We start from the raw sequence: 24,674 nt of genomic DNA, 5'->3' as shown, positions 1-24,674 counted from the left end.
AGTATGTGAGTTCTCAGCCATGGGAGAGGAGAGGAGGCCTTAAAACCCAACTGAGCAGGGGCTTGTTGGACTCTTGGTACCCCGACATCAGGGAAAATTAATGCACCTGGTTTCCCCAAAGCACGGAGAGAACAGAGAGCTCTGGAAAAGCTGGCCATACACCTCCAACCCAGCCCAGCCCACTGCCACCATGCCCTGCAGGGCTTTGCTGCCCTGTCCTGCCTGTAACTGAGGTTGGCCTGTATTGTGCTCGCCCTCCTTTGTCTTTCTGCTGGCATCTTGACGGCTTGCTAATCTGGTTACCCGCCATCCTCCCATCCCTCCTCCCCGCTTGCTAATCTGGTTACCTGCCATCCTCCCATCCCTCCTCCCCGCCAGTGCTAAATGTCCCATCGACCCTCCACTCAGACCAGTCTAAACAATCTAAATCTATTCCAATTCCCTGCACTACACAGGGCTCCTTTAATGGTTCGACATTTGTTTGGAGAAGTTCATTGCCCAGGAGGGATCCTCTGCTCCTTTCTGCCTGAGGCCTGGGCAGCTCCTCCCGTAATCACCAGACTCCTGGTGGAGGCAGGGGTAGGGTCGGAGGAGGTTTGGTTTGGTGTTAAGATTTGGGGTTTTTTGATAAACAAAGCAAACAGAGCAGTTCCTGGAGGTATAAAACCATTCCAGACCATGTCAAATAGGTCCAAATCTGTTCATCAATGTATCTGCAGCAGGCAGTGCCCTTTGTGGACCACGATGGCTGAATCTCCACCCAACCTAATTTTCAGAGGTCCATGAAGTGATCTTCCCCAGGCTCTGCCCCAGGCTGCCTCTGTCCACTCAGCCCTGGTCCACAGCCTCCCCAGGAGACACCATTCACCGCTCTGCCCTGAGATGTTTCACCAGGCTCTTCCTCTCCAGTTAGGAGAACCAGGTCTCCAAACCAGGCCACCAGCTGATCAGACCTTGCACCTCAGGTCACCTCATAGCAGTGGCAGTCGCACTGGGACACCATCGCGGGCCAGCCACCCAGTCATGGCGTGTGCCACGGCCACGTTTCCACCAAGCATCAATGACCGTTTGTGCAGGGGGAGGTCAGTCCCAGAAAGGACTAGCCAGGTCTGCGTTTCATTTACAGGAGCTGTAAAACTGCCACCTGGCCAGTGGCTTTACGGCTTTGGATGATGCTGGTGTCAAAGACGTTTGGTGCAAGAGCCAGCTGGAGCCGAGCCAGTTTTATATTTAATCTTGCCTATAAATACAAATAAAGGGTCTGTATTTTGAGTGAGCGACAGGCGCACCACGGACATTATTAAACCTTCCAAAAATAAACCTCTGCCAAAGTGAAGGGAGCCAGATTTTTCCTGGAAAGTATCAGCACAGGGCGGGGGGGTGGTAACTGGGCAGCCCCTCTGCCGCATGGGCCCTCTCCAACAGCTGCTCTGTGTCAGGAGCTCCATCCTCCCTGTCGCTGTTTGCTTGTTTTAGCCCCCAAAATGCCTGCGCAGCTCCTCGGAGCAGCTTTAACACTACATCAGCCCTGAGGATTCATCCCGGGAGCGCTGTCAGGGTGAGGCCTCTGTCTTCGCAGCTGGAAAAGCCAGTGGCCGCGGCTGAAACAGTCACCGCCCTGCCCACCCCGCGTCGGACAGCGGCCTGTCCTCCTCGCTGCCTCTCTCTTCGCCCTCATCTCCCGACGGGGCGGGTGTAAGGGCCGCCAGGCCCCAGGCGAGGCGCCGCCATGAGCCGAACCCGCCACGACACTCCACTTCCCAGAGGGCCGCGCGGCGGAAGCGGATGTGACGTCACGGGCCGCGCGGCACGCGGCGCCCCCCAGGCTGCGCCGAGCGGGCCGGGCCATGGCGGCGGACGCCGGGGGGGGGCGGGAGCTGCTCGCCCTCATCCACCAGCACTTGCTCCGCGGCGGGTACGCCCGGGCGGCCCGCGAACTCCAGGCGCAGAGCGGGCAGGTAACGGGCAGCAAGGCCCGGGCGGGGGGACGAGGCAGCGGGGCCTCGCGGGGGGCGGCCTGGCCCCGGAGCCCGGGCCTCGGCGGGGCCTCGCGGGGGGACCTTGTCCCCCTTGCTCCCTCACCGCCCACCGGGCCTGCCTTGGGCCTGCGATTCCACTCCGGGCCGTAGCGCTGGACCCACGTGCTGGCTCGGCCCCTAGTGGGTCCCCTCCCCGATGTCCGGGGGCTGCCCCGGCCCCTAACCGGCCGGGGAGAAGGGCTGAGACCGGCAGCCCACCGGATAAAGTCGTCCTGTAGCGGGGGGGCAGCTGCTCTCCGAACACGTGCTGCTGCGGGTGAAGTCCCGCCGGTGCCGCCGAGGAGAGGATGCGGCCCCGGGTGCAGCGGGACGGGCCGCCGGCGGGGAGCTGGGGGCTCTACTGGGAGGTGCGTCTGCGGGGAGGAGACGTTCCCGTTTTCCTGGGGATCCCTGGAGGGGCCTCTGCGGTCTCTGCTCCTGTCTGGTGGTCGCATCCTGAAACGGAGCTGAAGCCTGACTTGTTTTTCCTGTGCTTTCACAGAAGTTGCTCCCTTCCCTCTCGGCCTCTCTCGAGGACATCTTCACCCACTGGGAAAAGTAAGTTGAAGGATAAAATGACTATCAAATAGATTCCAGACTGTGTTAACATCCAGGCTGCGTGGCACGTGTGATCTTTATTTGCTGGAATTTCCTATTGTCAGAGTATTTCCAACGATAGCTGCTCAGCAGACTTTCTTCCTAGCCACTGGTTTCAGGCCGATTCGTTTCAGATGTTGAGGATTACTTTGGTTTAAAATTTCCTGAGCTTGGAGAGAAGTTGTCACTCTAGTTTTGAGCAGCTGAGTCTGTTCTTGCTGGTTGGGGTTAATACCGGAGTACTGTGGGGCTCAGAGTCATGCTTTACTGGCAAAAATATTTTCTACAGTTCTGTTTCACTTTCTTTTTAAAGCCACGTGCTTTGCAGGAATATTGACCCAAGAACAGAGAATTTGAGCAGATGCTGAAATGCCAAGGCTCTTACAGGGACTTAAACCTTGGCATAGATCACGTATCTTCTGACTCAGAGGAAGTCTTTTGGTTTCAGCCTGTCCTTTCAAGCCCTTACATGTTCAGCCTGACGCCTTCCCACGTAGTCATTTCTCTGAGTACCCCATGTCCAGGTCTGCAGCGTGGAGCCTTCCCATCTGTGGGGTGCGATGACGTTTGCACCCACCCTGTGCACTGCTCGCTGGGTTGTGATGCTGGAGCACGGGGCTGCAGAGAGGCCTATAGCAGCTGCAGAGCCGGGTCATCGGGGAATTGGTGGAGCTGGGCTTCTGTGCCCACGTTGTGGAGCGCTGGAGTGAGGGTGCTCCTCAGCGTGGCTGCGTTAGCAGCCTCAAGAAGCGGGTGTTTGCTTCAAAGGAGTCTTCTGCCAGGAAACCTCATGCCTTGGTGCTACCCGGTTGTTGCTCTTGGGTCTCCATGATTTTCTTACTTGAGCAGGAGAAAGACTGGATCTAGGTGAGGATGTAGCAGTGTAGAAACAGGCTTGCAGTTCCTCCCTCGAACAATTTGTTGCTCTCTTGAGTATTGATGGTCACCTTTGGCTGTGCTAGTTCTCCTGAGTGCTACAGCAAACCCTTCCACACACTACTGCTTTTAAATTTGGGGGGCGGGGGTGTGGTGTGACAGGGCACTCGCATCATGTTTAATTCCTTTTTCTATAGTGTTACCCTTCTGTTGTGGTCCCACCCCACAAGTACGCCTTTTATTCCTGGTCGCCCTGAGTTTGGAGTCACAATGAGGGAGGTAGTGGCCAGTAGTTTTGTTTATCAAGAAAGTACCCTGCCTAGCTGGAGTGCTCTCGTGTGGGTGAGCTGTGATTCTCGCATCTTGTTGCTTTGTAGGCTTTTGGCCTGAAAATGGCTTTCCTCTGACTGTGCTGCAAGCTTTTGCCCATCTAACTGGGGCCATCCTTGGTGCTGTCCTTCAGAAACTCTTACAAAGTGAATCTTTTTTTTTTTTTTTTTTTGCAGTTACTTAAGAGTAGCCTCCCTCCAGGGCTATATGTAGCCTCTGAGGAGGCTGAGAGCGGGTGAAAGGGTGCCTGGGTGCAGGGGAAATCTGGACCAGCTCAGCCCCAGGAGCACCCAGAGCCTTGCAGCCCTCAGATGCTCTGGAGTGCTGTAGGGCATCGCTGTTTTCCCCCACACAGTATCCCTGAGCTCCTGGTCACTCAGGACAAATTTTCACAGCAGGCTCTGTTGTGCTGTCAGCTGCTGCTGGATCAGGAAGGCATTGGAGTGTCGTAGCTGCCTGTGTGGTGTGCCCTATTATTTTATTAAAGGGATTATTACAGTAGTTCACGGTACTTTGTAATAGCAGATGTGCCTTTGGCCAAGCCTGTTTGCAAAAAAATTGCCGTTACAGCTATGCTACTGAAACACTCATAATAAGCACAATCTTTACTGGCAAAATCGTTAAACTAACTTTATTTTTAAATTAGATGAACAAATAAAATAAGCTAAACTGGCACAAAAGCAAGGGTTTTTTTCGCCTCTGATAATTGTGGGTGTCTCAGGGCTTTTACCAACTTAGAAGTACTGCATGTGTGAATCACACACAGACATGTGCCCAGCCAGTGTTATCCTCGTAATAAAGCAAATGTATTGCCTGTGTTTTCATTTGAAAATTAATGATAGCTTTAGCCACGTCTGTCTGCTGGTACAGGTAGAATTCAGCGCCTGGAAGCATCTTTCTCCAGCTTGTTTTAACCCAATTGAACAGCTTAGGTGCTTAATGCTCATCTGTGGCCTTTTCTTCCCTTTATTTCAACACATTTTCTGTAGTTCCAGCCACTTCCTTTCTTAAATCTCTCTGCAACCTGATTTTTCTGTCCTTTTGGCCTGTGAGCCCAAGTTCAAATGGCTTTTTCAGCCTTTAGATTCGCTTCTCCTGACGTTGTGGAATACCAAGACCTTTTGGGGGATCACAGCCCTGGGGCTGTACTCACTGACTGTCTGGCTGCCTCCTGGAGACTGAATTAGTTCCGTAGGATGCCTTTGCTCTGTGGTGAGCACCAGCCTGACCATAAGTTTTTCCTTCTCTGCTAAAGCGAGAAGGAGTCTGCCTAGGACACAAAAAATGTCTGTGTTCGGTACCTCCTCTTAGTATTGCAGGGATATGTTGCCCTCAGGAGTTGCTTGAGGAGGACCAGAGATGTCCCTTGCAGGTTAGAGAAGTATTTCTCCCTTAGGAGCTGTGGAGGAATGACACTTTGTGTCCTTAGGCTGGAGCCTGACCTAAGAGTGAATGAATAATTGTGTTCCAATTTGTTCAAGACTTTTTTTTCGCCATTTTGACACAAATTCTGTTCCCTCAGAACTCCCTCAAATTCCAGGAGAAGAAAGGTGAGTGATGAGGAGGCAGCCATCCCAGAAAAGATCAGAGTTCCTGATCCCGTGAGCAGTTCTGAGAGCTCAGAGAAAGAAGAGGATGAGAAAGAGAAGGCAAAAGCTGCAAATGGTAGGAGCCTTTCATCTCCCTGGAGTTGGCAGAGTAGGACTGGAAGCTTGTGTAGGAGCAGCCCAACTTGCTTGGCTAGAGAAAATTCTTGTGAAGCGATGGCTAGTCCCTCGTGCTCTTAGAAAAATAGGACAACTAATTTAGCACCCCCTTCTCATGTGAAGTTTCTGAGGAGCACAGATGTCTGCTGAAGCTAGAAAAAACCTGTTATGATTCATTGGGGAGGGATGAGTGTTGTCGCTTGGATGAAGCCTTGGGAACCTAACACTGCCCACTGCAGGGCACCTTCTAGTTGGTCCCAGGTGTGTGTTGGGCCAGCAAAGGCAGGCCTGTGCCATGGATGAAGGAAGGACTTGTTAGTTGGTCTGGAAAGCCAGTGCCCTCTGTCTGAGGTGGGCATCGATCCCTGGTGCAGCTGATGTGGGAGGCGTTGGCTTGCACAGTCTAACAAAAACCCATGTGTCTGATCTGTTTTGGCTCAGTCTCATCTGCTGTAGACCAGCCCGTGGAACCGTGCAGATCTTGGCAGGTTCCTTGTCTCGGTGGTGGGGAGAAGGATGGGCTGGAGGAGCAAAGCACTCTCCTGTCACGAGGACAGTGGCAGTGGTGTTGGGGCAGGTGTGGAGATGGGACCCTGCCCTGCCTGCTGGGGCCTTCCTGCAAACCAGAGGCCACCTTGATGTGAGAAACGTGCTCATGTGATTTCTCTGTGGCTCTCTCCTGTGCAGCAGCCAGCGTTTCCCTGGCCACGAACTCAGGGGTGAATGTAGAAAGCAGTGAAGATGATGACTCCTCATCAGAAGATGACACACCAGCTGGAAAAGGTGCAGTTACGGTAAGGCAATTCTTCTCTTGGCTTTGAAGGCTGATAGTACTCTGAGGCCAGGACTGTCCCAGACTTGTTGGCATGTGTAGAATTGTGGACTGGCGTGGAATTCGTATTTAAATCACCCTCCTGTGCTGGCAGAAGCCTTCTCTTAGATATCTGTCCCCCAAGTGCTTCCCTAAAGGGCTCTATGGCTTGCCTGGCTGACAGATTGCTGTTTAAGGTATGTTCTGTCCAATTTAGCCCCTCATCTGTCTATAAACTTCTAATTTCTTTTGTTTCCTGTAGGTGACGCCAGCTGTGGTGAGTGGCAAAGCTGCCAACTCCCTGCATTCTCCTAACAAACCCACTGCCCCAGCGGGCAAACCGGCGACGCTCTCTGCTGCAAACAGAACTGTGGTCTCAAATAAGCAGCAGCCCAGTGCACCGGCTGCATCTGCAGCTCCAGCCAAGGCTGGGCAGAAACTGCCCGGTCCTGGGAAGCCTGGACCTGCCACAACAGCTGTGGCCAAAGTAGGTCAAAGCAAAGCACCAGTAACGACCAAAGCACCGGAAGGCTCCAGCAGCAGCTCCTCATCAGAGAGCGAGGAGGAAAAAGAGACACCAGCTGCGAAGGCCACAGCCCCCAAAGTGGGTAAGGAGCCTGCGGGGTGTGGTAAATGCATGTGTGCTCCAGCTTCGCTGGAATCAGGGCTGAACTGTGCCTTCAGCTTGTTTCTTTCAGCTCCCTTGCTGGAAAGCTCAGAGGGATGCTTGTTCCTTGGGGAGGCTGTGAGAATACTGCAATAGAGCCAGCTCTGGAGCTCTGGGATGAATCCAGCATGCTTGCTCCCATTTCAAGCGGCAGATTCTGTGCTAAGATGTCTGTCTGGCAGCACCCAGCAATACGGGGTTGGAGATAACAGCGTAGCATATCTGGAGGAGATGCAGAACTAATACTGCAGATGCTTTCAGCTTTTTGGAAAGGCACTGCAGCATCTTCTCTTTATTCCTAATTGCAAAGTGATTGTTCTGGGGTTTTGAAGTCTTTAGGGAAATCTTTTACTGCTTTGAAGTGTGTGTGTTTGGCGGGGGGGTATGTGGTGAGGAATAGCTCATAGAAGCTCTGTAAATGGTCCTTCTCTTGGCTCTTTTCCAGAGGAGGCCCAGACAGGCCTCCTGTGTGTGGCTGGGCAGCTCCAAGGATTTCCCGTCTCTGCCTGCACTCGGGGCATTGGTGTTTGTGGGCCAACATTTAACTGGAGAAGCCATCCCCAGCAGGCCACTGATGCTTTCAGCAGGGCTAGACCCTCTTCCCTGCAAATCCCCTTAGCCCTCTCTGCAGCTTGTTTTATTTTCCTGACTTCAAAAGCCACATTAACATCATGCTCTGGGAGCTCAGGGCAGCAGCTGTGACATTTCCTTGCTTGTGTTTCAGAGACAAAGCAGGCAGCTGGGGCCGCTGAGAGCAGCAGTGAGGAATCAAGTGATGAGACATCCTCTGAGGAGGAGGAGCTTGCAACTCCAGTGGTCCAGGTAACTTCTCCAACCGAGGGTCCTTTCTAGGAAATCCCTTCCCTTGAAGGAGAGAGGAAATGCTGCAGTGCTGTAGTCTGACAACACCCCCTTCCCTGGGTGTGCAAGATCCCCAAACCCAAGGCCAGAGAAACACACTGTGTGGCCAAGAGCTCCGCTAACCCCAGCCAGCATCAACCATTCCATCCCTGTTCCTCCTAGTGCCTGAAGTTGAGGGAGATCCTTTGGTCTGTAAGAGGTGATTGGTGTGTAACTCCACAGATGTAGTCAGGCAGTCTGTGGAGAAGGTGACTTGCTTCAGATACTCAACAGCCTGTGGGTCTGAACAAACCTGTACTGGTCAAACTTAGCAAGGTAGCCTTCTTTAAAACAGATTCCACGTAGTTGCAGTTCTCAGCTGGTTTCTTCTGAGATGTTACCTGATTCTCCTGTTCCCAGGCAAAACCAGCTGTGAAAACAGTGCAGGTTAATGCAGCACCTGTGAAAAGTGCACCTGCTGCTCCAGTGTCCCTCAAGAAGAATGCAGTGAGGCAAACAGCATTGCCACCAAACCAGGCCAAACCCCCGTCCACAACGGTTCCTGGGGCTGCAAAGCCTGATGACACATCAGAGAGCAGCGACTCATCAGACAGCGAAGATGAGGAAACTCCATCAGTAACCCAGGTGTGTCTATCCGAGACCCTGTCTCTCCTTGCACACCTCTCCAGGGCTAGGAATTGGAGTGAAAAGAAAACTTTATAAATGCATGTAGTGTGTAACAAAGTCATGTTGGGGGTGGGAGGAAAGATTTGTTGTGGTTTAAAGGTGGCCAGCAGCCAAACACCACGAAGCTGCTCGTTCACCCTCCCTCTGCCTGGGGGTTAGAATTGGAAGGGGAAAGGGAGACTTACAGGTTGAGATAAAAACAGTTTAGTAATTATAATAAAACTAACAATAATAGAAAGTACAAATGGTTAATGCACAATGTGATTGTTTGCCACTCGCTGACTGATAGCCAGCCCGTTCCCAGCTAGCGATCCTGAAATACCAGGATCCCACAACTGCAATCCCAGAAGAGAGGGAGGACCCCCTCCTTCCTGGCCGCCCCTCCTTTATATACCAAGCGTGATGTTACATGATATGGAATATTGCATTGGCTGATTTGGGTCCGTTGTTTTGGCTGTGCTCCCTCCTAGCATCTTGTACACCTGTGCACGGGCAGGACATGGGAGTTGGAGAGTCCCTGATCTCATAGCAACAACTGAAAACATCAGTGTATTATCAGCATTCTTCTCATACCAAATCCCATACTGAATCCAAAACACAGCACTGTTCTAGCTACTAAGAAGAAAAATTAACTCTATCCCAGCCAAAACCAGGACAGATATTTAAAGACACCTCAATGTCTTTGCTCTGAGCTTTAGTCAAGTAATTGTACTTTTCTTAAAAAAAAAATATTACAGAAAAAAATCTATCAGTACTCTTAAATAAGAAATCCCCGGCAATTCTTTTCCCACCTGAAGAGGCAAATAGTCATGGTTGAATTTGCCTCTCTGCTATAAATTGCACTAAATAGTGTTTTAATTTGTTGGACTGGAGTGCAGCTTAGCTCCCCTGCTGTGGAGAGTGCAGAGTGCTGCAGTGTACCTCACTGGAGGGGACTGGTAGTATCAGCTTTCTCATCTTGGGAGACTATCCCCGTACAATTAAATGAGAGGATGCCTTGTGTCCTGCAAGTTGCTAATCTTCCTTCAGCATTTGCCTTTCCCAGGGGGCTCTGAAATCTCCTCCCTTGACTACAGTCTGAGCAAGTGAATTATGCTGCTGTGGGATTTGCCTTGTTTCATGCTGTTCTTGTCTTGTCCAGACAAAGGCACCACCAAAATCCTCCCAGGCCATCCCATCCCCAGTGAAACCTACACCAGCAGCATCACTCTCTGGCAGAGCAGCTCCAGGAAAAACACTTCCACTGCCCCAGGGGAAGCCAGCACCAAAACCAGCGGTGCCAAAGCAGGCCAAAACCACACTGGGAAGGACTGCTGCTCCTACGAAGCCTGCTGAAAGTACCAAGCCAGTGGAGAGCTCTGACTCCTCAGGCAGTGAAGAGGAGGATCTCCCTGTGCCTGTCAGCCAGAAGGTAGGTGATGCTGCATTCAGCTCAGTGCGAAGGGATGGGATATGCAAGACAGTTGTTTAGCCCTTAAATGCTACTACTGATCTTGAAACACCAGTAGCATGTAGTATGCTGTATCTTAGTCCCTCAGAGAAGGAAGATCTTTCTGCTTGGAAACAAGTATAGCCTAACTGTTCTCACCCAGCCATACCAGAGGAGCGTGGGGGGTAACCTGTTTGATACCAGCTGGTTCACTCCACTCGTGCCTTGCCCCTCTGGAGTGGGCCTTGTGTGTGGGGACACAGATAGCCTGGTCTTGGCTCTCCTGTGTGGGTTTGTTTAGGCCTCTCTTGAGAGAAGGACCACGAGCTCACGCTGGACTCAGACTTAGGTGGCTGAACTCGTAAGGAAACAAATCCCTTCCTGAGAGCATCCTTAGGCACATTGTACAGAGACCTTCTGCATTGATGCTGAGCTGCAGGGCCCTTTGGGAAGTGCCCTGAAAGCAACGTTTTGGAGATGACGGTGATTATCTGCAAGGGAGGAAGGGAAGCCGGGGGCAGAGCCTCACGTGTCCTTGCAAGGAGGCTCTTTGTCAACACGTCCTTTCACTATTGACAGGCAGGAGCCAGAGAGGCTCTGCATTTTTGTCTTTATAGCTTTGGTCTGCTAAGGTGGGTGGAGGGGGACGCATCTCTAACAGTTGGCTCTGTGCTGCTCTCTTCCTGCGTGATTATATGTGAAGATTCAGCACTGGGTGGCAGGAGCAGCTATTCTGATAGCTGTGCCACGGGGTCCCGCTGTAAAACTATCAAGACTTGCCCATTCTAGCAGGGTTGTAGGTGAAGGACATGCTGGGGTAGGCTTCTTTCCCCCCAGTGTTGATTTGAAGCTGGCAGCAGCGGGTAACCATCTTGTCAACGGCTATTTAACTACTTCAGCATCTTCCCTCTTGCAAACAGGCAATTACCCCTCAACAGCCAGTCAGCAAGGAAGAGCTTGTCATCGAGGGAGCTCAATTTTTGCCAAACAGGCTGTTTCTTCCTGTGTTAGTAGCCTACAGGCAGGGACCATGAGCAAAGCCTGAAGATAAGGCTTAGCTGTGTCCAGAGTCCTGTCCTCCCAGTCAAACTCTTCTTAACTCATCCTCGCCATCTGCTACTTGGGCATATGCTAACCACTGACTTACTGTATCCTGCAACTTCCTCTGGCTTCTGTGCAAGATCCAAACAGATACAGAGCGTTGGAAGCTGCTTCATCTTTCCCTGTGGGGGTGGATTAGTACAATTAAAATGAACATCATGCCTAAATTGAACTGCTTAATTGGTATGTTTACCCCTGAAGACTCAGGAATATTTAGTCAAAGAAATTGACAAGGTGTTTGCATATTTTAGGGCGGAAGAATGGTGATGGGGGACAGTCTGGATTGACCTTAAAGATGCTGTGAGCTGCTTTTCTTTTGGAACTGCTAATTCTGCTCTGCTTCCTCTTTCCTGGACGTTTTGGGGCAAAGATGGCATGTGAGCCCTCTGTGGACAGGCTTTGGCTTCTGCTTACCAGGACTGGGTGCCAGATGTGCATGCATGTGTGTGTTGGGAACCTGTGTCTTCCTTGAGCATCCCAGGAAAACCTGTGCTGGCTGCACTGGTGGAAGTTGTGCCTGCAAGTTTTCATCTTGAACCACAGACCCTGTGGGGAGAGGCCAAATCTCCCAAGAGGTGGAGAGAGGGTCTCTTTCCCTCCCTGAACCCCGTCCCTGCTCCCTTGCAGGTCCCAGTCGCACCTTTGCTGTGTCGTGATACAGCTGAGATAACTGGTCCCAGTCCTGATACATTGACGGTGCTTGTTAAAAAAGTTCAAACCCTAGGTTCCCCGAAGCAGAGTCTCAGACATTGAATCTTAGAAAAATAAGTAATTTATTTAAGCAGTACAGCAGCAGAATCAACTCAAGCTGGGTGCCTCCGGAGAGGGACCCCAAACAAAGAAATCCCTGGGCAATTATACCCTTACAGACTGTGCATCCCCCTTCATGTGATCTCCATGTGCCTTTCACACACCCTTTGGTCCAGTGGTGATTCTGGCCTGAGATCTTCTGACACCTTCTGACTCCTCTTTGGATTTCTTCACTGTCTCCAGGCAGGCCCCTGTCTGGTTGCAGCTGCTGTTGGTGCTTGTTACCCTCATCTTCTGGTTTGCGCTGGAGGCCTTGTTTTGCTTGAGTAGGTACAAGTTTGGTCGAAGTTCAGTAAATCTGGGTGAAAGTTTACAGCTTGTGGCCTAAGGCTTCGGCAAATCTAGCTACTCATGTGAAGTGGGTGAAGCTAAGCAGACAGCGTACTAAATCGCACACACAATGTTATAACTCTTAAGTGACTCCATTTAAAACTTACTTAGCTAAGCTAAATGACTTAATGTCTCTTAACAGTGCTTCCGCAGGGCACAGGCAGCACTGGAGTGTGATGGTTACAACGTGCTGAGCGCACGTGGCTCGGTGTTGTTTCCCCCTCTTGTCATGCAGCGCTGCATGATGCAAATGGACCCAGCAGAGTGGCAGATGGGTTGTGCGGGAGCTGAGTCATCACACTCGTACTGAGCCGCAGGCAGCTCCTGGTTTGGGGGCTGGAGAGAGAGAGCAGGAAAAATGATTTCCTCCTGAATGATTTTTCTCCTCTCTGAGTTACTTCATTACCTGTGATTCTTAAATTGTCAGGAGCTCTCTGCCTGCATTACCCTGCTCCCTGGGTGTAACTCAGCCACGCTGCTGACTCGATCCCACCCAGGGCCGTGCCATAGGACGTGGCAGCTGTCAGCCATCTGGCAGTGACCAAGATGAGGTGGATGGAGGGACCTTGGCCTCCTCACAGGAAGATCTGAGGAGTCCTGAGGCTGTGTAAAGCTTACGGTGGTTTCTCTGTGGATGCTGTTATGTTCTTTCTATGTCAGGCTGCCTCTGTATGGCAGCTCTTTCCCAATCTCTTGCTGCATTAGGAAATGAAGCAGCCCTTGTGCTGTGCATCCAAGCAGAGGGAGAAGCCAGTCCTGTTGCTATGAAGGTCTCAAGAGTGAGTGGGGGTCTGATCGTGGTAGACTCTTCCTTGCACAGCAGTGCTTGGGACGAGAGGGAGAGGAGCGAGCGCGTTCAAGTAGAGCGTGTGAATTCTTGCGTCTGCTTCAAGTAGTTCTCTCTCTTCAGCGTTGCAAATCTGGCCTCTCTCCTGGAGATAATGACTCACTGGTATCAAAACAAAACAGACAAGTGAGGTTTGCAATCCCCCCCCTCCCGAAGCGCTTGTGGAGGTTTCTGTTTCTCTAAGCAGAGTCAAAATGTGCTTGGCTTGTTCGGAGAGCTGTTCTGTAATGGGATAAACATGCAGATGCTGTTGTCTGTTTAGTGTTTGGCTTGGAGATGATAAACACTGCCCCAGTGGCAGCCCTCAGTGGGGCTGTGCCAGGAAGCACCATAAGATCCATCCTCCCGGAGGCTGCTAGGCTGGTGCTCTCGGCTGCAGGCCAGGAGCAGCCCCCAGGTGAGGCGGCACTGCCGAAGTGGTCCTGGTCCTCTGCTGCGGGCCGAGAGGGTGTCGCTGCGTTACCAGCATGGCAGGGTTGGGAGAGGGGGCTGGCAGGGGCTCTGCAGCTGGGCAGGAGTCTCTCTCACCTTCTTGTGGGAGGCCTGGAGACGGAGCGCTGAAGCGGGCTGCCGTCACGTGCGGCTTGGATGGGGTCTGCCCGCCCTGGCAAGCGTGATGTACTCTTTGGCAGAGCAGCCCGGAGATGAGCGATGAGTGGAGTAAACTGAGTGGGCGCAGAGCACTGTGAGCCTGGAGAATATCTGCGGGTGGTGAAGTTACCAGATCTCTCGGCAAGTGCTCCCTCTCCCTCTGGCACCGCTAGCCTTCAGCAGCGGGCAGGAGGGGAGTCTGCAACTCTCGGCCCAAGTCGGAAGAGGGGCCAGGAAGAGATCATCTCACCTGGCAGTTGTGTGTCTGGTGCTGCAATAACTGTGGCTTCCTAGTCCTGACACACCAGTTGCTTGGGGCAGTGGCTCATGGCCTGTCCTGGGACATCAGAGTGTTGATGGGTGCCAAGTGAGTTGCATGTTTTTTTTGTTGTCTGGTGATTTCTAAATTCTTAGACCGGTTGACAGATCAGTGTCCAAGGTGGGTCGTGGTCTGTCTCTGCCTGCCCTCTGTATTCCCAAACGCTTGTGTCAGCCCTTGTGTCTACGCTGAGCTCTCCAGCAGCTCTAGGATGTAGCTGCTCTGATACCGCCTCTGAATCTTGCAAGTGTTTTGGCACAATGCTTCCCAGCTCCTGCTGATTCCCCAAGCTGGGGGGAGGTCATGCTTAAATGAGAGGTTTTCTTGGGGTCTCAGGGTTGCGGTGCTTCTCCTGCCCTCGGGCTCCTGTCCAGCCAGTGTCTCGGCCTCAATAAGGAATTGCTGTTACGAGTTTGAGCACTGTTAGCCCCGCGTGCTCGTGTGGTAAAACACGCTCGGGCTTCCTGTCAAAAGCATGTTGCTAAATGCAGTGATACGTGTCTTCGGCAGCTCAGTCCGGGCAGTAACTGCAGCCCCTTCCAATCTTGACACGCCAAGGATGAAGTGAGTCTTAGTAACAGCTGTGTTAGGGTAAAACAAAACCCAACTTGAGCTGAAACTGCACTTAAACTCCTAAACAACACCTGTACTAATACCACATTTCTGGGCCTGTGTTTCTTTTTTGTTAAGAGATTAACAGAACAGCCTGGGCCTGTTCCCAACCTGAGCCAAGCTGCTAAAGCTGGGCTGCCTCAAAAAGCAGTGGGAAGCGCCTTGAAAAGCCAGGCTTCAGAAAGTGGGAGCAGTGACTCGTCTGACAGTGAAGAGTCGTCCCCTGCGGCACAGACACAGCCTTCACAAGCTGGTAAGTCTACTGGTAGTGGCCAGGATCTCTCACCTTCGTCCTCATGGATTTCCTTCTCCTTCTTGCACGTGGAATGGCCCAGCCTGTTGTGATAGCTCCTGCTCTGGGCACCCACAGAGAGCAACTCTTTCTCATGGTGAACTCTTTCTCATTTCTCTTATGCTTTTGCTGCAGTAAAAACCAATACTGTGCCCCAGCCAACAAACGTGAAGAAGGCTCCAGCTCCAGCACCAGCCCCTCCAGCTGTGGACAGCAGCGATGATTCCAGTGAGGAGTCGGATTCAGAGGAGGAAATAGTCCCCCCTTCTCAGGTAAGGAGCCACTGACCCACTGGGTGTGGACACTCAGCCCTGCATGCTCAGGAGATCTCAGGACTTGCGAGGTGGTAGTTGGGGGTGGGTGATGAGTGATGCAGAGAGGAGCTCTCCTGTTGGCTGGATCAGGTTTTCTTGGCAGCATCCCTGGGTCTCACTGACCCTGGCTCTGGGTGCATGTGTTGGCCGCAGCAAGCTTGCAGTGTGTGAGAGCAGTGGAGGGTGTGAATGTTTTGGCAGGAACATGAGTAGATGCACGAGCCTAGACCTCCTCTGGGACTCTGTCCCTTTTGCCCTACTGCAGGGAGTTAGACTGGAAAAGCAGCCAAATCCTTGCAGCAGAGTCTTTCCATGAGCTGGGTAGCTCCAAGGCAACCTGCCCCCTGGTTCCTCCCAAACCCTTGGGTGTGGGGTGCAGCTGGAGCTCTCTGGACTCCCCCTGCACAAGTCTGGTGAGGCTGGAAGGATCTGCCCTCAAGGGTAGCACAGTGGTCCTGCTGCTTTTCAGCTGGAGGAGCCAAACTCCTGCCTTGGAGAAGGGAGGTGACCCCATATCTGTGCCAAGGGCACTGCCGAGTGTCGTTTTGCTGATCCCAGCTCTCTCACCTGAGTCTCCTCGTGTCGTGTCTCGTGGGGCCGTGGCTGAGCTCCCTAGGGCCTGAGCTGCCTCGCTGTGAAGCTGTCTTGGGTGTCTCTGCGCCTCGGCTGCAGTTTGAGCCTGAGAAACAAACCATGTGAAGAAGCATTGACTGAGAGGAACGTGGCTACTGTTCCTACGTGGTGGTGGCTTGGCTGGTGCTCTGAGTCCAGGGCTTAGTGGCCAAGTGTGCTTCTTGTCCTGTACATGCACGTCCCCTCTCTGGCCAGTGCCCTTGCTCGGTGAGGGGGATTATGTGCGTGATGTTGGCCTGAGGCTGTGGCCAGTGGAAAGGCCATCCCCTCCAGCTGGTGGGCGGGCAGCCAGCCTGAGCAGTCCTTGATTAAAGCATGTTTATAGTACCAAGATTGTATAAAATAATGCAGTTGCTGTAACTTGAGCTTTGTGCAGAGATGGCTGAGAGCTCACGTTGGATTGGCGGCTCTCTGCATGGTGGAGCCTTGCTTTCTTTTCTGAAGGCCAGATGTTGTGTGAGGGAAATGTCAGCCCACAAAGGCCCAACTTGTCAGAGATCTGGAGAGGGAGGGCTGCTCACGTAGCCTCGTTTGTAACACAAGCCAGGAGGCTGAGCACTCCTTCGTTGCTCCTGCTCCCTCCTCTGCTGGCATTTGTGTCTTAGACCTGATGTCAGTGTCTGATTTCCATGCCCTTGGCTCTTCTATTTTTAACCCCTCTTACGTTTAGTTTGATGGGAGGTTTCAAATGTGAGGCAACAAAATTGTTTCTTGTTAATTTGCTCTCGAATCTGTGGCTTGCCTGTGGACCTGAAGGCAGATTTGCCCTGTGGTTGGTGTCTTCGCTTTATCTCTGTTGCCAGTTAACTCTGTGTGATTTTTAGAGTGTAGGAGGCATCCTGGAGTCCAAGTGTCCACTTTGCAAAAAGTAGGGTTTGCAACTGCAGTGTTGCTGGTGCTGCAGTGGGTAGGGATCTCGCAGCCTGCAAGCACATCGCATTTTGCCTGCCTGCCCTCAGGGTGGGTGCCTTTGGGGCACTGAGCTGATGCTTTAGGCAGTCCCTCACTTCTCTGCTCCTGGCTGTGCCAGAGGCTCATAGGAGATGGAGCTGGCTGGTAAAGGGAAAAAAAAATAAACATAAGCCTTGGTGCTGTGCTGAAAATAATGGAAGGGCTCAGAAGTTAGTGGTGGATCAGTGCTTCTGCCTCTTTTCCCTCCAAGGTGTGCTCTGTCCTGATTTTCTTTCTCATCTATTTTAGAGTCTGTCCCAGCAGAACGTCAAAGCAACCAAGGTTTCGAGTGCAGGGGCTGCTAAGGCTAATGCCACGCAGCCTTTGGGGAGGGGGATAAAAGCACCCGCTGTCCCTCCAGTTAGCAGAGTGTCTGAGAGCTCGGGCAGCGAGTCCTCGGAGCATGACGTGCTAGCGGGAGAGGTAATGACGGAGGAGACTAAAGTGGGGAGTTCCCTGAGGAGAGCGGGTAGATGGAGTCTGAGGCTGGTGCCATGTCCCTGGCTGAGGGAGCATGTTTGTGGAGGAGTTAGAGAGGGGCTGCTTTATTTTTACCACTGTTATCATGCCATGGGGTGAGGTAGGTGAGCAGAGGGTAGCCCTAGTACCTTTGCTGTTGCTGCCTCCCCGCTGGCTGGCTGGTTTCTTCCTCCTCTTGTGATAGCAGTGCCCTGTATGGTCAGGAGTTGTCTGCTTGGCCACAGCTGCCCGCTTCATCTGTGAGCGAGGGTGAAATGGGGTCTCTGCCCTGCATGAGAGGTTCTTGGGCTAACCGTGACACAAACTGGAGCAGTATGGCTGAAGAAGGGCCGAGGTGGTCCAAGCCCATGTGCTCTGGGCTGCTTGTTATAGTTCACAGGCACAAGCAGTTATTCCTCTTTCCCGATGCATTTCATCTTCCTCTCCCTAGGCTCCCACTGCTCCTTGCCTAAAGCAAACGGTTCCTGTGGGAAAAGCTCCTCCAGCCAACACTGCTGCCCCACCGGCTGCTTCGCTCCTGGTGAATCCCTCTGCCAAGTCGAAGAAGCCAGACCTGCAGCCAGCGCAGGACACCCGGCTGAGCCAGGCCGCGCCGCCTGCCCCGGCAGCGGAAGACTCGGACAGTAGCAGCTCCTCGGACAGCAGCGAGGAGGAGACACCCAAGCAGCCCCCCAAACCTGGTCAGTTCTCCCAAGAAGATACTCTCAGTGCTGCTGGCCAGGCCAGGGTGGGGACAGCGTTTTGTTACCCCATGGGAGGTGTGTCACCTTCACGTGGTGGTTGGAGCGGGGTTCCTCCTCTCCAGCTTGGCAGAGTGCTCCCCTTTCTTTGGAGGCCTTTTGGTGGCAGTAACTGTGCTGAGTAGGCGAGCTCAGCCCCAGGCAGCAGTGGTGGGTTTAATGGGATGAATCTCTGCTCTTCCAGCAGGCTCGCTGCAGAAACCAGGAGGGACCCAGCCAGCCCACAGCTCCTCCTCAGAGTCCAGTGAGGAGGAGGAGGCAGCGTCACAGGTACAGTACCTGAGCAGGCTGGGATCCTCTCGGGTCTTGCAACCGGCTCCTAAATAGGACAGAGAGAGGATTCATTTCTTGGCCATAGCAAATGGGGTACTGAGTGGGTTTGCCAACACAGAAGTGGGGGCTCCCCAGTGTAGTGCTGTGAGAGCAGGGCCTTCTGATGGGGGCAGAGAGGCTTTTGAACCAGGAATGCTTCCCCAGGCAGCTGGGCCTTGGGTCCAGGGCTTGTGGTGCCTTCCTCAGGGGAAGGGATGGGAGGAGATGGTGCCTTGCAAGGGTTAAACCAGGAGAACTGATGCACAGTGCCAAGAGCAGCAGGACTTTTTTTCCCCACTTTTTTTTGTAACTTAACCCGTGTCCAAGCCATTAAATTCCCTTTGTAAGTAACGTGCAGGGCGTGCAGCACATCTGCAGTGCATTAGCTGTGCTTGGGTGCATGCTAATGGCCAGGAGCCTCCCCCACGCCTGCTTTACTGGGCGAGAACAAAGAGGAGAACCTCTCACCATCAGGTCTTGCTGCTGTCGGCTCAGCCAGTGTCTGTCAGTGCTGGCCCCCTCTCCTGGCAGCCCTGGCCTCTCTGCAGGGCTGGCTGAGGGTGCAGGATTACTCCATGGGTGGCCAAAGGTGGGCCCTTCACTTGGAGAATGGGGGCAATAGCAGCAGAGACAGATCTGCCTGTCTGGTGGGTGAGAGGCTGCCCTGCTGTGACTCCTCAGTGCGTCTGTGCTGTTTCAGTCCCTCCTCACAGGCTATCTGGGCCTCTCCAGGACTCCAGCAGCACCCCAGGCACCAAAGACGGTTCCCCCCCAGCCTGTAGGCAAAGCGGGGCAAGGAAAGGCAGCCGTGACTGCTGCAAACTCCCTCGCCAAGGCCTCCGTGAAAGCAGCCCCAGCCGACAGCGACAGCAGCGACAGCAGTGACTCCGACACAGACGTCGACCAGGTGGCTGCAAACCACAAAGCAGGTGGGTCTCCTTTGGCATGGTCGGGAATGTGCTTGGCCCAGGAGCAAAGCCGTGCTGGCAGGGGAGGGTGGCAGTGGGACGGGGCCCTGTTCCCAGTGTGTCCGCACCGCAGCGCCCAGTCGCGTGGAGTGCTGCTGCCGTCTGCTGGCTTCCCTGGCCACGACACAGCCCTCTCCTCCTTGAACACCCTTGTGCTGGCTGGCTTGCGAGTCTGTGCTTTGTGCCTTTGCCTCCTGCAAGTTCTGCTTTAACTGCAATAATTAATGCAATTAATGGGAGCAGGTAGGGCTCTCCCTGAAACTGATGCACGCTGCATTGGTGTGCTGCAGTAGTGATGGCTTCTACGGAAGGTTTAAACACTGGCTGAAGAACATCTGCTATACAGTGCTGGTATTCAAGCCTCTCCTTGGCCTTTCTGGGCTCTGTAGCATATCTGAAGGGCAGAGGCTGGGAAGCAAGTGGGAAGACCTCTGGAGAAACAAAATGTCCTGCCATTTCCCTATTGCCCTGGTTTGTTGGCAAATTGTAAAACTCAGAGCTGGAAGCTGCTTCTGCTGGGGTGTGACCCTGGCACCTTCAGATGAGCTCTAGTCTGCCCATGAGCTCTGGCCCCCTCTAGAGGCTCAGATAGTTCTGTTGTCCTCTTGGGCACATTGTTAAGTTGTGCAAAGGGCTGTTGAGGAGGTCAGAACTATATACAGGCTCAAGAAGGCCTAGGTGCTGAGGGATAGGTGATGGTTAATCGTGGTGATGTGGGTACCCCCTCCACCTTGGGAAGTCCCTGACTTACTGGGGGTGGTGTCCTGGGGAAGGACTGCTTTGTCTATGCTCACCTGTCCTGTGCTACAGTTTCCTCTGGTCAAACAGCCAAAGCTGTTGTGGCTGTTGTCACCCACTTCCCTCACCAGATACTTGATCTCAGGCTGAGGCATCTTTCTCTGGCTCTGCTGTAGTTGAGATGACCAGCAGGTTTTGCTCTTGCGGGGAGAAGTGGATGTTTCTCTTCAGATGCATGTTTCCATCCTCCAGTAACTCTGTGGTGTATGTAATGAACACTCCCTGAGTTGTCTTCTCTCTCTTGTCACTGTTTCTGCAGAAAACAACCCTCCTCCAAGGCAGGAAGTCACAGGAGACTCCAACAAAGAGAAGGTGGCAGGAAAAATGGAGCCAGGTCATGCCAGCCTTAAGCCTTCCCCACTCAAGAAAGCCCTGGCCGTGAAAGAGAATGATGTTGGGGCAAAAGGGGTGCAAGTGACCCCAGCGTCACATGCACTGTCCTCCATCCCCCAGTCAGAGGGGTCAAGCTCGGGGAGCGACACCGAGGTCACCACTGCTGCCAAAGTTCCTGCAGTGCAAACATTAGAAGGGTTGGAAGTGAAGAAGAAGAAGAAAAAGGAGAAAAAAGAAAAGAAGGAAAAGAAGAAAGCTTCCTCCACAGCAGACAAGGCTGCAAAAACATCTAAGAGCAAAGACAAAGAGAACAAGAAACAGAAAACATCTCAGAAGCGGAAACTTCCAGGAGAGGATGTGGCTGTTGGGCAGCCCAAGGAGAAGAAGTGGAAAGGACAAGCTAACGAAGAAGTACCCAAAAAGAAAAAGAAGAAAGCAGCTGGTGTCCTGGAGAAGCTGCCAGGCAGCAAGGAAAAGAAAAAATCAGCTAAAAGTAAGCATCCCTCACTTAGGGCTGCATTTGCAATAGGTTCTTGCAGCTGATGCACATTCAGCCTCTGGCACGGGGCCTTGTAAGTAGCACCCACTTCCCTGTTAGCTTCCTGCTTGGCTCCTTCCCTCTTGGCCCACCCCAAGCCAACGCCAGATTTTTAACACCCCACTTGAGTGTTTTTCTGCAGTCTCAGCACCAGATCATGTTGCAGGCAGCAAGCTGGGCTCTCCTGCCCCTCTGTCCTGCGTCTGGCACAGTGAGAACTGTGTTAGTACTCACACTGATCCTTGCTGCTTGCAGAGCAAGCTGGTGTCCCTGTGCACCTTCTAGAGCATGACCTGTTCCTCCAGGGCTTTCTCCTTTCCTGACCTTTGTCCTGGCTGCAAACAGCTATCTAGCTGAGGCCTGGCCAAGGGCTGAGGTGAGTCTGCGTTGAACCTCCCGAGGTCTCTTTGCCCTCCTCGCGTGGCCTGCCCGCCTGCGCTGGGCTCAGGAGAGTTCTCGCTAGTTGTAAGCCGTGAGGCCTGTGTTCTGTGCTCTCGTGGTGGCCTGCTCTGAGTCTGCAGGGCAGAACCGCTCCGCTAACCCAGCCGCCTGCCCTGGCTCCTCTGTGGCAAACACAACACGTGCTAGCGGAGAGCTAAGGTGAAATGTGGCTGGGGACAGCAGGCAGAAGGTCCCTGACATGCTGTGGCCATGGCAGAGGAAGCCCAGCGCTGATGTTTGCAGGGTTTTGTGTTAGTCAGAGCTTCCTGAACACGGCCCCTTGCTGCCAGCCTCTTTAAAAGAGATCAGCCTTGAAATCTGCGCTGTCATCTGCCATGTCAGCCACTGCTGGTCCCCGTGGGGTGGCACTGCCCCTTCCTGACCCTGCCTGATCAGTGTCTGTGCTGCACCACGGTGAGCAGCTCATTCCAGAGATTTGACTCAGGGCTATTACTGCTGCTTCCAGTCTCCTGGAGGAGGAGCAGGATGGTACCAGCCTCCTGCTCTTTGCTCCCAACTGAGAGTGTTTCCTGCCCCTCCTGTCTGCACGCCTCTCTAATGCTCTGTCTGTCTGCTGTCCTAATGCAAAGGCAATTTTTTTTCTTTGCAGTGCAGACTGCATTTGCAAATCAGAGCTGGTTCTGTGCTAGATCTTGTAGGATTTTTTTTTTTTTAAAAAAGGGAGATGGAATGGGTGGGCCAGATCTGTTGGGGTCTCTGTTCCACAGAGATGCAGCCCTTGTGTGGGCTGTTGCACAGGGGTGAGCTGGAGCCTCTTGGAGCAGTTGTGTTGAGCTGAACCTTGTGTCCATCCTGTGTTAGCAGCTCCCATTGCTCTGATTTCTGGCATGTGTCCAGCTACTCCAGCGCTGAAGCAGTGCCTTGGAGTGGGTGGGCAGCAGGAGATGGAAAGAAGGGGATCCTGTGTAATTCTGCCCACACGTGTGCATGGATGGTGGGATCAAACTGCTCTGGCTCTACTGGAGAAACAGCCCTGGGTGCAGCTGCCTTGAGGGCTCTGCCCTCACCTGGTTACTGCTCTGGAAAGCTTGCTCAGGTTTGGATGTGATCAGAAACTTACTGGAGATGCTTCTACTACTGTGCTCCATCTCAGGTTAGCAGTACCAGAGTCCCTTTCTTAGCAGACTTTTATTTCCCTCTGCCAGAAAAAAAGACTGGAAAAGAAAAGAAGAAGAGCAAAAAGGTGTCTTCAGAAGGGGCCCCTGTAGCAGATGGCTCTGCTGAGGTTCACAAGAAGAAGAAGAAGGTATATGCGAGACCCTGGGATGGGGTAGTGTGGGGAGAGCCGTTCTGAACTGCGGTTGTGATGCTCATCCCTGCAGCATGCCAGGCTGGGAGGAACGGAGCCGTGTCCTGGCCTTGCTGGCAGCCCAGAGGAGGCTGCAGTTAATTGTGGCTACTCTTGAGACACCCTGACCTTTGGTCAGTTGGGATTGGGGAAGCTTGAAGAAAGGCTTGTTCCTGTATCACTTCCCCAGGAGAGATCCCTTTCCCTGGAAGTGTCAAACCCAGGGGTCCTTTTGGTTGCAGAGGACCTGCCCAAGGAGTAAGTGCTCTTCAGCTCTCTGTTGATCTAGTGGTTTCCAGCAGAAACTGGAGCTCCTGAGGACTTGGCAGGCTACTGCATCCCATCCCAAGGGCTAGGAAGGGGGGCAGAGGGAGACTATAGGATGTTCCTTGTAATGGGTATGTCCCTGTAGAGACGGTAGCCAAGAAGCCTCTGTGGCTTTGTGGGGTCCTTCATGTTTGTGGTGCGGATGATACTGATTTATTTTTCACCCTTTTCTTTTTAGAAGAAGAAAACAGCTGAGCCTGAAGGATTGTGAGAAGGTACATGGCCTGTGGGGACTATCCGTTGGTACCTCTGAACGGCGGTAACCTTGACCAAATTCAGTACTCCTGGGCTGGTCTTGAGAAGACAATGTGCCCTCTAAATGCTCCCTGAGTCAGCCTGGCCTTAGATTAGAGGGCCAGGGAGTGGAGCGGTGTAAGGAAAGTTACGCAGCAGCGTGCTGGCTTCTCTGGATGTGTTTGACCTCAACTCTTTAGCTGCTGAGAACTGGATGTCCAGCCTGGATGTTGCTGTCCTCTGTCATCAGCAGAGATAAGCGGCCTGTGTCTGTCTGTCGCTGCTGACCACAGGGAGCTCGGAGAAGTAGTGTGGATTAGATGGTGATGTAGCCACCTGGAAGTGGACCAGATGACTCTGCCCTTGCTCTGCTCAGCTGTAAGGCTGTTCTCCTCCCCATCCCTAACTTTTTTAACTCCTCTCCCCAAAGGTACCGCATCCCTGTGATTAAGGATTTATGGGTGAAGATCAAACAGAAGAGAGAAAAAGAAAGTTCATCGGGAGAATTCCAACTTTTTTTAAAAAATAATAATTTATAACTTCTTTTAACTGTGACTTTTAGAGCAGAGCAGTGTAACCTTCTGCCTCCTCTTGCCCTGCTGGGGCCCAGAGACATGTTTATTGCCCCTCCCGACGGTTTGCCTGTTGCACAAGAACTGAACTGAAGGAGGCAGTTTGACCAGAGAAGAGCCAGCTTGCCTAAACTGCTTTCCTCCTAGTTGACACTCAGCCATCCTTCTCTTTCTCATCACAGAGCTATATTTTTAAGAGAAACTTTTACCTTTTTTTTTTTTTCCTCTTCTGTGATTTGTGGTGTCAGTCCTTTTGCTACTATGGAAGAGAGCTCTTGGGTTTACTTTTTATTCTAACACTGATGGAAGTAATTATCGTGTCCCTCGAGTTGCACTGAACAGCTGTGTCCAGCAGCTGTTCTCAGCCAAGGCGGTGTAATTTTTTGTGGATTTTTTTTATGGAATACAAAATTAAAACAGAACAGTGAGATTTTGCTTCAGCTGCTTTCAAGGGAAGGGAGGTGACGAAGGCCGGGCGAGGGAGGCAGGGCAGGCGCTGGGGCTGAGCCTGGGGCAGGGCTCAGCTGTCTCAGGAGGATGTTGCAGGTATGAGAGCAGAGCCCAGGGTGTGCCCAGGTTCATAGGCACTGCTTCAACCCCTGGGGAAAAATTAATTGCTTTCTGCCTGCTCCCTGAGGACAAGCAGATGCTGTTGCTCCTCAGCTTTGAACCACGTGTTGTTCTAGCATTGGTTTGTTTTTTTTTTTCATTCCTAAAGTGCTGTGTAGGGGCAGGTGCGGAGAGCAGGTTTGTGCATCCCCCTGCCCAGACCCAGCCTGCTGCCTCCCTGGCAGCTGCTACCCCGCGCCTGGTACTGGGCTTGTGCCCGGTTTCCTTGCTTCACTCCCTGGCGTTTAGGTG

The 24,674-nt window shown here is 52.8% G+C and overlaps 1 protein-coding gene across 6 annotated transcripts; it reads left to right on the top strand.

The window, feature by feature from the left end:
• The first annotated feature begins 1,815 nt into the window (after positions 1-1,815).
• TCOF1 (treacle ribosome biogenesis factor 1) lies at positions 1,816-24,241 on the top strand. Of its 6 annotated transcripts, none has more exons than XM_074883955.1 (17): positions 1,816-1,958; positions 2,521-2,576; positions 5,344-5,486; positions 6,215-6,321; positions 6,601-6,946; positions 7,730-7,827; positions 8,266-8,490; positions 9,674-9,943; positions 14,650-14,824; positions 14,999-15,135; positions 17,672-17,921; positions 18,169-18,251; positions 18,994-19,222; positions 20,319-20,885; positions 22,538-22,638; positions 23,186-23,222; positions 23,672-24,241. In XM_074883955.1, exons 1-16 carry the CDS (start codon positions 1,848-1,850, stop codon positions 23,216-23,218), a joined length of 2,931 nt encoding a protein of 976 aa, XP_074740056.1. In that variant the 5' UTR covers positions 1,816-1,847; the 3' UTR covers positions 23,219-23,222; positions 23,672-24,241. The 6 variants fall into 6 exon arrangements, with proteins under 6 accessions (XP_074740056.1, XP_074740058.1, XP_074740055.1 ...); XM_074883957.1 differs by having other exon boundaries at positions 18,166-18,251; positions 23,189-23,222; XM_074883954.1 differs by having other exon boundaries at positions 18,166-18,251.
• The last annotated feature ends 433 nt before the right edge of the window (positions 24,242-24,674 follow it).

Source organism: Strix uralensis, chromosome 14, assembly GCF_047716275.1.
Source record: "Strix uralensis isolate ZFMK-TIS-50842 chromosome 14, bStrUra1, whole genome shotgun sequence".
In the NCBI taxonomy this organism is placed as follows: Eukaryota; Metazoa; Chordata; class Aves; order Strigiformes; family Strigidae; genus Strix; species Strix uralensis.
Note: the sequence above shows the minus strand (reverse complement) of the source record. Positions and strands in the feature narration are given on the sequence as shown.